The following is a 13,970-nucleotide window of genomic DNA, read 5'->3' as shown; positions in this document are numbered from 1 at the left end:
TTAATATTATGGTTATTTATTTTTATTTATTTTAAAAGCATTGCACGATAAGATTGAAACGACAAATAAACATTATGGTTATTTATTTGTCGTTTCAATCTTATCGTGCAATGTTTTTAAAATAAATAAAAATAAATAACCATAATGTTAATGACACATAAATCAAAAGTGATCTCTAACGTAATTTAATGGTCAAATAAAAAAAGAATTGACCAAATCAAAAAGCATTTTAAAACATTTTAGGATTTCAAAATGTATTTTAGGTGAAAATGTATTTTATTGAAAATGTACTTATATATACTTCAAAAAGAGAATAATAAAATATAAAAAAATAACAAATAATACTAATAATAAAAATGAAAAAAAATTTAAATTTTTGATAAACAAATTAAAAAATATACAATTTAATGTGTATAAAAAATAATCTTATTGAAATTTTGGGGTGGGAGGTGTGGGAATATAAAAAAATAACAAATAATACTAATAACAAAGATGAAACAAAATTTAAATTTTTGATAAAGAATATAAAAAATATAAAATTTTGGGGTGGGGGTGTGAGAAGAGACTGGGGGGTGTGAGAAGAAGAGGCTGGGGGGCAGGCGTCTGGCTGCCCTGCGCTAGCTATAGCGCCTGCAGCAGGGGCGCCACCAGTAGTGCCTGACCCCTGGGCGCTACCAAAGGCGCCCGCGTCAGGGACGCTACCTGCTGTGTCACGTGTCACGTGCACAGTGGAGACGCCTCTTTACAATAAAAAAAATAGACCCTCCCCAAAAATAATTGCAAAAGAGCCCATTTTTAATAAATAATTTATAAAAGTGCCCATTTTAGTGTTTTTGCCTACACATCTCCATTAAAGTTTCCTGGAAAGCTAGCAATTGACGTCCTTAATAACAGGCTTTTTATTTCTGACAGCAACCACAACCGCATAGTGAGTTCTCTACCTCCCTCCCAATACCACTTGGTGCATAATTGTACAGGTTTAATCTGGTACATAAATGACGAGTCACTAGGTTTATTTCTCATACAAGCCATTTGGAGCAATATTTTAACACCACTTAGTATGGATGGCAGTTGCCAGGTTTCTAGAATTTCCCTGCTGTGGTCAATTCCTCGAGTTCCCTTGAGGAGTTACACAAAGTCTCTTTTGGACATTTGCTTCGAGCCTTCAAACCTTTTTTTTAAGAGGACATTTAGTACGAGGAAAATTTGTAGTTTTCTGGGGATCTTAAGTTGAGAATGTTTGTTTTTCATTTTTGGTTTGTTTTTTTTAAAAAAAAATAACATTCCCAAGAAACAAAGTTTCCTTGGAAATTTTTTTGGCTACCTTTCTCACAAAAATATTCTCATGGGTGGAGGTGGAAATCTAATTTTAGCGAGTTAAAAAATAAGTTTTATTATCACATTATTCTTATTAAATCATTTAATGTGATAAATAATTAAAAGTTGTGGTAAAAACACTATTACTATTTTATTCCCAGGAATCTTTATGAGAATATTTATGAATAGATGATTTTCAGGATTTATGATTCCTAAACGCGCCCCCGTAAGTGTCAGATCTTTGATCTTCTATTTTAATGGCACCAAGTGATAAAAGGAGGAAGAAAATGTTAATTAATATTAGAAATATCGCTAGAAACTTTGGCAGTTGCTCTCTCTCTCTCTCTTATGTTGGGAGGTTTAATTCTAAAATGACTGACTTTCACCTCAATTTTTGGCCAGCCTTTTTATGTATTCAACTGCTATGATTATAAATCCACCTCATATAGCCTCAGGTGATGGTGGACCACCATCGAGCATGAATGTAAAAAAAATTATATTCACTATTTACAGGTTTACTATTGCAAGGAAGATGAAGTTTGTTTGTACCAGTCTTTGCTGTTTGAGGTCCCCTTCGAAGAGGGAGTTTCTAACCCTGCCAAAGCAGACGTCACTCTTGCACATTTTGTGAAACCCGAAACTTCAACCAGCAACTTCCTGCTGTCAGTTACCCCCTGAGTCTGTGGCACCTTAAACCAGGTTCTTCTACCGCTTCTTTCTCTTGCTCATCTTTTGTTTATTTTTCTGTATATACTAGTAATATTGTAATGCTTGAGAGTCATGATCTTTCTTTCTGATACAATCCATCATAAGTTCATAACTAACAAAAATTAAGGCTTTTGTCTACCCTTTCTCGCTTCTTTGAAGATATCATTGTGTAATCATGCTAAATAATTTATTTTATTGGATACATATATTCATTATTATAATGTTTGTTTTGTGGATAAGCTAGGATGGATTGTCTACCAAGTCGAACAGTCGTGCATAGCTATCCCTATCCATATTATGATGGTTTGGTCACTTTGGTGGTCAATAATTGAACATATTTTTATATAAAGCAAATGCCGAATGCTTAGCATGTGGTTTCGAAAATGACTTGTTAAAAGAAAAAAAATTGTGTCTTGTGAATTATTTATTTTTCTTGTTCTTTTTTCTCTCCAACCTGTTTTGCTCTTAAAAACGTCAGTTCAGTGGCACATAACGGCAATATTTTTTAATTAATTCTTTGTTGATTCATAGAGTAACCTGCTTTAATTAATTCTTTTTTCAATGGCCCTTACATTGCTAACAAATCAAATTAATAGTGTACAGGTTAGCCTTAGTTGGTAGAACATGGATTATAATATTAAAGATAAGACAGTCAAACGTGTTAGTTTCACCAAATCCCAAATTAAGCAGTCGCTGGCTATCAAAATGTCTAGTAGTTTGGTTCAACTTCAAAGCACGATTCAGTGAGTTCATTTCAAAGGCTTGATTATCATCTATACCGACGGGGAAATCTCGCAAGACATATTTTTGTTGGATAATAATGGTCTGGAACTCTGGGCATTCAGATTATTAGAGAAAATTCACCTTAATAGTTAACAATTAAATACGTAGAATATCCCATCCATAACCCTATTCTCTTAACACATATGGGGACATCTTGTAACTATTCACAAACATTAGTTAAATATCTAGTATAAAAAATATTTATTAACAATCTTGTGCAAGATAAAATTTCGACGAAGTTTATTGTTGAATGGGAAGTTTTCATTAATTTAAAATTACTTTATTCTTTACTAATGTAATATTTTTAAACAAAATAAAATCATTTATAGTTGACTTTTTAATCATTAATTTAGAATATTATGTTAGTCATTTGTATGCAAAGGACTTTGCTAACAGATAAAATTCATCTATGAATTCTACAACAATGGTTGTCGACGTAGAAATATACTCTTGGTGCACATCTAAAAACTATCTATCATTATTTTATAATTATAATTATTTTATACTACACTAAATTTTTATTTGTGGGAATTAAAGATGGTGTTAGGAAGTTTATAATAACTCACATTCTTAGTCAATCAATCCCCTTAATATACCATTACTAATATAATATTGTTTTAAACAGATAATATATTTATCATTTGGTCGCATAATTGCTTGCATTTTGCATGTAATATGACTATTAAATTTGAATTGTTCAATGGTTAAACTTTGTAGTGCATTGATAATTGTATCAATAATTAATTTCATAACTTTCAAAACACACACCATGGTAAGGTTGCGTATTAGTTCAACAATTTCATCCTAGCAAAAACAACTAAATAGGAAAATGCTCCACGTTATCATCTAAATTGGCGTGTATATTTAGCATTAAGTAATGGTATTGATTCTAAGTCATTCTTTAACATCTAGTGAATTTGATATAGGTTTTAGTGACTAAAGAGTTTATCTCTTTATTTAATAAGACTTATGACTTTTGGTCACATTATCAAGGTCAATCCTTCGCCAGTACAAAAATGTTCTTTTATATGATTTATTTGTTTATTTTTATTTTCCTTTTTACTCATCCAAACAAGTGGGTAGAAATTTCTCCACTATCTAAACAATACATTTTTTCTATTTCAATTCACTTCTATTTTCATCAATCTATTTTTTTTCACACTATTTTACTCTTAAGCCAAACAGAGTCTAAAGTGAGGGGTGAGATCATTTTCTTTTCTTATAATTGTTTTAAAAGTCACATACATTTTATAATATAAAAAATAATAGACGATTTTATTTATATTTAGAAAAAAATGGAATACATTTTTTATTATTTTTTACTTAAATTTAATATCTTGAAAAGTTTTTTATATGTTTTATTTTCTATTTTAATCATCTAAATAAGTAAAAAAAAAACATCTTTCTAATTTCCCTTATTTTATCTATCTAATTAACTTCTTTATTTTGTTCTTATTACTTCTATGATATTTCTTTTTCTAGTTTCCTCGAAGCGTTGATAAAAAGAAAGTGAGATTAGAAGCGGTGTCTTTGCGTATGGTTAGTAGGAACTAGGAAGTATGTGTGAAATTATTTGATTATTGGAATAGTCAAATTTGTTATTGATAGTATTTATAAAATTGTCCGGCCACAGAACAATATTCCACCTGTCACAGAACTACCCTCATAGCTTCAACTCACAAGTAATAAAGGAGATCATTTAAAAAAAAAAAATTAGACGCATAAAATGACAATACAATCATGCACTTAAAAATATGTTTGCAATAAGGATAATCACACCAAGTGGGTAATAAACACAAAAAACACAAAAGGTACGTTTAGCAGCCTTAGTTGAAACATAAAGGGTGTTTTTGAATGAACATTAACAAAATTGACTTTGTAAAATCAATTTTGTTTAAAATTATTTTTAAAGTAATATAATTTATGTTTAAATATTTTTATTACAAGATTAAATTAGGAGTAAAATTTAATATAAAATTTTGAATCCACCGTAAAAAATTATTTGAAACTAAGAGTAAACTTTTTTTTTAACATGGAACTAAACATGTCAAAATTGGTCCAAAATTAATTCTGGATTCAATCAATCCTCCAATATAAAATCAAACTCGGAATATATTTTAAAAGATTTGTATCCAATTTAAGATAAATATTCAAATGCAAGAGTTACTCTGGGACAGAAAGCAGTCAATATGGTGTTTGAAAGCATATCTGGTTTTGTTTCTTGACCACGAGCTCCTTAATAGGACCCTGGTATTTTATTTTTTAAGGGTATCTTCATAACTATAACTAAAAAAGAATTACATTTTTTTTTGCTTTAGATTTATATCTATACACGTGAGTCCCTCACTTTAACCATGTAAGTAATCCTGTAACATGGATGCAACATTAAATTATGCACTAGAGTTCTTAAGCAGTGAGATTTTCGAGAAAGGGATCTCAGTCGATCTCATTCTCACACAGTTCTCTTATTATGATGATGAAAGCATACTGTGGTTATTTATTTCTTTGTTAATGGCGAAAATCATTGTACGAGACCAAGTTTATTGTCCAACAAAAAAAGAAGACCAAATTTATTGACTCGTGGAGTGAAGAGAATAGACAGTAAAGTATGTCTCTTTCAAGGAGGCAAAGTTATCTTGCATGTCATTTGGATAGATTCGTTTCTGATTTCCCATTTCTGAGTCAGCTTCTTTCATTTTTTTTAAGCTAATAATAAATAATAATTCAGTAATCAGTATAATTTTCTCAAAGTTGAATGAGTAATTGAACGAAGTCGTCGCCGAAACATAGTGTGAACCAATAATGCATGATTTATGCACAGAACAAATGAACAATCTTCTCCGGACGGCAAAGACAGATTCGGGCAATGTGAATGTAATCTGGCTACACCGTATGAAGGGGTTGAGTCCAGCTTCATGGCTTCCCCGATGTTTTTCTTATAAATAAATAAAAAGTAACGATACATAAATATATTATTATTTTAAACATTCATTTAAGTATTTTTTGTTATTATCACATCATAAATTTTATCATGTTTATATATTTTTTCTCTTATTTCTTTAGATGTCAAATAACAATATATTAAATGTTTAGCTTAATTACAAAAATAGTTCTACTGTTTATCTCAACTCATTAAATCAATTAATTTATAATTAAATTAACTAATTTACTCTTTCGTATTTTTTCAATTTAACTATTTGAGTTTTTAACTCCAAAATTAGAGATTGACGATGAATGGATAATGTCACGTGTCATCATCTTATTTAACGTTAAGATGATGTACGAAAATTAATATTTAGTAAGATTATGATAGTCAATATTATTCATTAACGGTCATTGTTCAATCTCGGGATTAAGGATTCAAATAGTTTTGAAAAAAAAAATGAAAGATTAAAATGATAAATTAATTTATAAGAAACCAATTTAATGAGTTGAAACAAATAAGATGATTATTTTTATAATTAAGCTTAAATGTTTATGTAACAAAAAAAAAAAAACAGAACATAAAACAAAACAAAAAGAGAGGCCCAGGTGATAGAAAGTGGGGTGAAAACAGCCGCATGCGTGTGTTGTCTCTAATCATTGTCACGAATAGGAACAAACAAGTCTGACCCCATTCACAGAACAAATGAATCTATGCCAACACCATTTCTTCATCCAATAGACCATTGCCATGTCTTAAATGCCTTCAAAAGCCACCACTTTAGCTGCCTTTTCCGCCAAACCATGAACAACGTCCAATTTTCTCACAAAAAAATTAAATTGAATTTCAAGGCGTGAACTGCATCCAATCCTTGCAGGTAAAGGTAACAAACACAGTGAATTTTAACATTATAATAATAGTTTCTATAACTTTTGTCGCATGCCACTGATTTGTCATGGATTCAATTTTATTAGGCTTTTCGAACCTCCCCCCCAAGGTAAAAACGCCGATGGTTAAGAGATGGCAACGACCAAGCACTATTTGATTGGAATACTTTCTAGTTTGAAGCCCACTCGCAAGGGGTAAGCAGTAAACCTGGCATGTGCCATGTAAAAAATACATTTGTGTGCTTGTAATTGAGGTGCAATTTGAGATAAAATTTACCTGTGAGGTGACATAGGGATTAAAAAATTACATGATAATTGCTTAATTATCCAAGTATAGATACATGCTAAAATGAGGATATATTAAGGGTTGTTAGAGGGGCTATAAGGATTGCTATATTTATACGTAGGGTAATGACTTATTTAAATTTCTTTAGCTGAAAAATTTATGTTTGATTTTTTTTATAAAAAAATTGAATCAAAGATAATTACGCATATCAAATAACATTATTCTTTGACTTAGTGGGTTAAAGAATATTTATTATCTTTGACCCAAAATAAAAAAAATAAGAATATATTTTAAATAAAATATACCATTTTTTATCTATAGAAATCAAACTCACATATTAGAGCTTTACGATAACTTAAGCACATTGCACTCAATCAATTAAGTTAAACTTTCTTAATGTAAAAATAAGGTTATAAGTGTTGATTCAAAATTTATTGATTTATATCTTAATAAATTATAAGGTTATATTTTATCACAATAGTAACTATTAATATTTTATTATTTATTAACAATTATAAATATACTTTATCTTCAAAAGTATTTTTCTCTCTTTTGATAGAGTCAAATCCATTTTCGTCATGAAAAAAAGAGTCAAATCCATTTAGTATTAATATATTACATTGCAGCAGACGAAAGTTAGAACAGTACTAGTCTAATAATGTTCCAAGCTTTTCTCTTTTTCTTAATGTCTCTCTCCTCTTTCTTTGCAAGCAAGTTAAGATGATTGACCCAACATGGGAGATCTTATCCATAAGATGTACCAAATAATAGACTAATAGTGGTTAGATACTTAGGTTTTGCAGTTAATAAGTTAAACTATTGAATCCTAATGTTTCTCCAACAAAATGGAATAGAAAGAGAGGGTAAGGTGCTCAAATTGAAGAAAAATATCGCATTTGGTTACGACTCCAGGAGAATATCATATTTTAATGAGGCATATTTGTTAAACAAACCTAAATTTGTTACTGTGGGCAATTTAAAACCTATGTATTAATGAGGCAAGTTGTCCAGTCAAATAAACCTAAATTTTCCTCGTCCAAGGTGGCATGTGTCGTCACTGTCTTCCTCTCAATTTGTTATATATCGTAAATTAATGTTTAAAGTACAGTGTTTTTTTAAGCAAAACTACAGTGTTATTCATTAATATTTATCTTGATTTACTAGTCTATCTCTCAAATGTTTGTATGTTAATTTTGTCCATATATATCCAAGCTATATTTTACTAGTAAGATGGATGGAAAATCAAAAGTGAAAATAGGAATATTTTTTTTTTGAAAAAAATGTAAATTAGTTGTTATTCTTTTCGTTTGGCATAGTTATATAAAAATGTAAGAATATATCTCTTTTTTGTTTAGTTTCACGAAAGAAAAGAATAAGCATACAATTGTAAATAAATAGAAACGAACTTCAATTCATAATAAAGGCCACAAAAATCATTGTTTTCTTTTTTTTTTCTTACAAGAAAGAAAAAAAATGATTTACACCAAAAAAAAATGACAAGAAAATGGTGAAATTCACAAAAAAAAAAAATTATCACATCAAATCTTATTCTTCCTATGCAAATGTGCTAGTATTTCAATTATTATCTTTCATTTTCATGATAAAAAGCTATACTCCGTATATACTGCAATAAGCACAGTCTTCTAAAAAGGATAAAACTTCACCTAAATATGCAGAATATTATAGATTTTTTTTTTATCATTTTCAATATAAAAAAATTATAAATTCACCTTAATAACCACGACAAAAAAAGTCACCAATTAAAAGTTCATAAATGTTATCAAGACAAAATTTTAATTGTAAATAAAAAATAATACCCCCTTACTGATATTATACTTGTACCTATTTTTCACCTTACAACAAACCTCCCTTTCTGATCCATCACTGATTAATTAAGTTGTCTTTGCTTAACAGAGAAACATAGACATGGAGGTGCAAATTTGATAATTAAAGAGTTTAATGTGTAAGCTTTTTTTCTTTTTTATTTTTATTTATAATATGAGCCAATCATATATAAAATATAATTGAATAATAATACATGAATAAATTTATAAGTAAATCAAAATTAAAATTATATATAATTCAAAAGTTAAAAAACAGGTTGCTTTTTAAACATTAGACTAAATTAAAATAACTCCAAATATAACCTAAAGTTGCTTTCTAAATATATTGAATTCAATTATAATTTTCCAAATGATTTTAGTAACTTACCAGTTACCAGTACTAATTAATTTAACCAAACAAAATTACAAATTATAATTAGGGAGCAAAAATAAAATAAAAAGTAGAGAGAGAAAAAAGGGGGTAGCAGGCAATAAATGTGAGTAACAGAAGAAGGCGGTGGATTGTCTCTCACAACAAGATAATCATATCATCTTGGCTCGTTCTCATTCTTCATTCCTCATACTACCCATTTGCGATCAATCAATCTTCTCTGTTTTCAAAAACATTCCAATAATGGAGTCTTTGTCTTTTTCTTTGCACTCAAACCTCCATTCCCTTACTTTGCTGCAACATTCCAATCAAAACAAGAAGCGCCGCAAAATCACACACCAAAACTCCTCAGCTCTCACTCCCTGGACTTCCCATACCGAACACCGCCTCTACTCTTCCAACCTCCTCCACGCGCTCCGCCGCAACAGCAACCCTACCGCCGCCCTCCAAGTCCGCGCCGCCGCAGACCGCGTCCTCGCCGCCACTGCCAAAGGCCGAACTCGCTGGAGCCGCGCCATTCTCGCAAATCCGTTCGGCCGGTGGAGGAAGCAGAGGCAGAGGCACCACAAGAAGGTCAAGAACTGCTCCGCCAACAAATGTATGAAGAAGACCACGCCGGAGATTCGGAGAAGGTTACCGGCGGTGCAGAAGAAGGCGCGCGTTCTCGGAAAGTTAATCCCTGGTTGCCGGAAGGTGTCGTTCCCGAAGCTTCTAGAAGAAGCCGGTGACTATATTTCAGCGTTGGAGATGCAAGTGCGAGCCATGAAGGCTCTCGCAGACCTTCTCCCCACCGGTGCTCCGCCGCCAGATCCGATCGGTTTAAGTTGACCCAAGTTGTTCATTTTTAGGTGTTTCTTGGTATATCGTTAATATTGGTTTTCAGATTTCAGTTCCATCTTCGCCACTTTTTTTTTTTTTTCTCTCCTCATTTTTTATTATTTCAGTTAAAGAAGTTATAATAGACAATAATATATGTTCTATATTGTTATACATATGATATGATATGGTCTATAATTAGTTTACACATATAATTGTACCGTTAATATTTTTCATGATGAATAAAGCTTGTTATTATCAGATTTGACACTGAAATCTTATAGTTATATTGGGTAAGTTATTTTAGTTAATTTTTAATTTTTTTACTAATTAAAAAATTTATTTGAATAATGTTGGATAAGTAAATTATTTTTAATAATTTTTAATTATTTAATTTCTAATTTTTATAGCTTTTTATTTTTTTTTATTTTTATTCTGTGTATATTTTATTTTGTTACTTTTTAAAATAAATTATGATTTTTTTGTCATTTTACATTTTTAATTACTTTAACATCTAATTTGACTAAATACTTTAATTTAATAACTCAATTTTTCAATCTTTAACTTTTTCACTAGTTATGCCGAACATTGCCTTTAGTTGATAATAAAACATTGAAGATATTATTATTTTTTGTTTTACGATTTTGTTAAAAAAAATTACTCGGTGCATAAATCAAAAGAAGATGTATATAGATTATAATTCACCTTATACATTTCTCTTATAATTAATGATTAATGAGACTTTTTTTTTTTTATAAAATGAAACATTCATTTTTCAGTAGAGCCAAGTGAGACCTGCAGATTTATCTATAGCAGCCTTCTAAAGGAGCAAACTTAAGCATGATACTTTTAATATTTTTTGCTCCGAGTTATAATGAGTGCATAATTGAAATTTATAAACGTAAATTTGAATGAACTTAGTTTATAAATTAATGTCTTAATAACTTTCATTTAAAATTTGTTTTTTTTAATCATGTTATCAGTAATCCACTATCACCATCACCGGGAATAATGAATGAAATTTGGTTTAGTGCTGGATATAAATTAAACTTACAAGATTCCTGCAGGCTGAATTATAAACATATTCCTAAATTAAGTTTAACAAGACAAATACACGTTCACATCAGTCAAACGGAAACCAATTATAACCTGAATGTTTAATTGCTGTTACTCGCAGATTAAAAACTTGATACTGTTTTTGAAGTCTTGTAATATCCGGAAAGATTGAATATTTTTAAAATAATAACATGATAAATCTCTTGCTACGTACAAACATAGATCACAAATTCGATAGTAGTAAAAAAAAAAATCCTTGACCTTTCGCTTTCGGCTCGCCATGATCTTTAATCAACTACCAACCAACTGAACCCATAGTATACGGAAAGAAGGGATGGTGTTTTGTTTCAACTTTCAACCTTTACAAAATTTAATGTGAGATTTTCAATTTATGTTCGAAAATATAATTTTTTTTTTCTCTTACAGTTTTTAAGTGCAGTATTTTTTGTCATTAATAATCCATTGATTTTATGTTATTTAAATAACTTTAATTAAAAACACTTTTTAAAAAAATTATAAAGTGAATAAAAGGATGCAATTGAAGCAATTTCCCAACCAAAGTATTTATCGAAATGGACAATGCGTCCTACCTGAGAGACAATAATGATGATGGACAGTTAACTAATCATCCATAAAGTGAAACGTTAGTGCTTGGCTCAACTATAGAATAGTAATCCTCTGCATCCTCATCACAGCTTCGCAATTCGTCTCCTCATTTGGTTGTATATATAGATTTTTTTTTTTAATTTTGATAAATGGTTGTATATATAGATTGTAGGTGGGACTTAACAATAACGGCATTTGGTTTAAATTACCAAGTCAGACCAAAAGTGATGAAATGTCATTAACTGACAAGGAAGGCTTTAATTGTGATCTTATAAATAGGCTTTACTACTATTCTGTCCTCTTGACTACTGAGCTAAAGCTCTTATAACAACAACTAATAAGGACCCCCCCAAAAAATGATAATAAAACATGGCTGAGAACATGTCTCGGTCGTCTTCTTTTTGTGCTTTTAGCTAGGTGTGTTTAAGTGGGGTATTTGAATCTCTTGAGCAGTGTAGTTTTGAGAGTACACTATGAAATCATAATCGTTAATTAAGAGTAAGACTACACTATGAATTATCACTACAAAACACAAGTCATGCCATGTGGTTTGGATGTCCCACAGGCATTGAACACATTGGGTTGCATGTGATAGTATGTGAAAATGAGGAAAAAAGTTTAACGTGGCATTTTAAGAAGTAGAATAGTTAGTGGGCTTTTGTATTTGCATCCACATTGATCTCCTTAATTAGAACAGACAAACATGGGTCAGATCCTGGACAATTGGGATGGGGCCTACCCCACCAGGGCACCACTCAACAAACCTTTTTCCTTATTAAGCCATGACACGCGTGGAACCTTGACAATTCAACTGTCAATTTTCGGATAGTGACATCCCACGCCATGTGCCAAACTCATCACCCTTCCTTTTCTTTTGCCAATTACTCCCAATATACAACAACAAATTCATATATGTTTTTTTATTTTTAATACTATTCAACTTGAATCCTAAATCTCTTTTGTTAAACTGAAATAATTTAAAGTCAATTGATTTCTAGTTAAACGTTTGGTTATATATATGCTGTTGTATTCAAATTAAATAAACTTAATAATAATATATATGAAAATATAAATTTCCTTTCATACCTTACATTGATATATGGTAAACTGACCACGTTCTTTCTACATAATTACATTCTTTGTGTGTTTTCATTTGTTCTTTGTCGTTTCCCTTAGCCATCACATTCCACATGCATCCATGTGCTTCCATTTAAGGGTTTTTTTAATTGATATGGAGAGAATCAGGAGAAGGGGGGGACAGAGTCGGTACAAAGTGTGTGTATCTAATTTTTCTGTGGAGAAATTCTCGTCCCTTTATTGTTAATTCAAGATTCATTTTTAACCCTTCATTTCATCGTGTAAAGGAAGATTTATATAAATTTATCGTTAACACGTTAAAATTATAATAAATATTAACAATTTTGTAACATATTACATAAAAATAAAAAAAATATTTAATGTGTTTTTACAAATTAAAATTTTAATAAAATAGACTAAATATTTATCGATCACTGTCTTTAAAATATTCTCTAACGACGCCCTAAAAATATAACACGACGGCCTTACTTTATGGAATCTTTGTTAAGGGAAAAAAATAGGAAGAATATTTATTGTATTTTGACTTAAATATACCATGACTATACTCCATTTTGACCTTATATAATGACACATTTCAATAGCCGATAAAAAAAAGAAAAATAAAAAACAGACACATTACGATAACTATTTCTTTATAGCTATAAAAAAAAAAAAAAGAGATTTCGTGACATGTGTGCTTGTCTATAGAATTATATTATATACAAAGTGTTCGTTTCGTTCAGGATGGTTTCTTCCAAATAAAGATGCAGCCTCATCTCAAATACATATGCAGGTACAATGTGAAATCGGGTTTCTTTGACAGCATTTCTAGAATTTGGTTTACTTTATGTCCATATATACAGGATTAAACTCCTTAACATATGGTACTAAATGCGGCCGCATATTATATTATATTTTTTTTTACACATACAAAAAATGCGACCATTACTTTTTTGTGCATTTGCCTTGACGGCATCATTGGTGTCATGGGTTCCAAACTCTGGATTTGTGTTTTAGACAGATTTGGTGCACATGGTGGCTACGTAAGCATGTGAAGTACTTATTAAAGATGTTAGAGCCTTGGGACCTAAAACATCATAATTTGGGTATTGAGCTCTTTCATCTTTGTTGTCTAATTAAAGATGATGGGACTAGTGTAGGTTAAAATGTAAACTGTTAAATGAATAAGTTTTTTTTTCGCTGAAGAAATGAATAAGTTATATATAGATAGTTAAATTAGAATTTTACTTGTTTACACATCATTATTATTATATTCTTAAAATTAATTAATTCATTG

The 13,970-nt window shown here is 30.1% G+C and overlaps 1 protein-coding gene and 1 long non-coding RNA gene across 2 annotated transcripts; both read left to right on the top strand.

Annotated features, from left to right (window-relative positions):
- The first annotated feature begins 532 nt into the window (after window positions 1-532).
- On the top strand, window positions 533-2,163 carry LOC114407539. The gene is made up of 2 exons (XR_003665654.1): window positions 533-928; window positions 1,831-2,163. It is a non-coding gene; the product is annotated as an uncharacterized LOC114407539 (long non-coding RNA).
- Window positions 2,164-9,204: 7,041 nt separating this feature from the next.
- On the top strand, window positions 9,205-10,110 carry LOC114407537 (transcription factor bHLH149-like). Its single transcript, XM_028370671.1, has one exon. The coding sequence runs from the start codon at window positions 9,362-9,364 to the stop codon at window positions 9,944-9,946; it is 585 nt and encodes a 194-aa protein (XP_028226472.1). The 5' UTR covers window positions 9,205-9,361; the 3' UTR covers window positions 9,947-10,110.
- The last annotated feature ends 3,860 nt before the right edge of the window (window positions 10,111-13,970 follow it).

The sequence above is a fragment of the Glycine soja genome, chromosome 3, assembly GCF_004193775.1.
Source record: "Glycine soja cultivar W05 chromosome 3, ASM419377v2, whole genome shotgun sequence".
Taxonomy (NCBI): Eukaryota; Viridiplantae; Streptophyta; class Magnoliopsida; order Fabales; family Fabaceae; genus Glycine; species Glycine soja.
The sequence above is the reverse complement of the archived record's forward strand: the minus strand, read 5'-3'. Positions and strand labels throughout refer to the sequence as shown.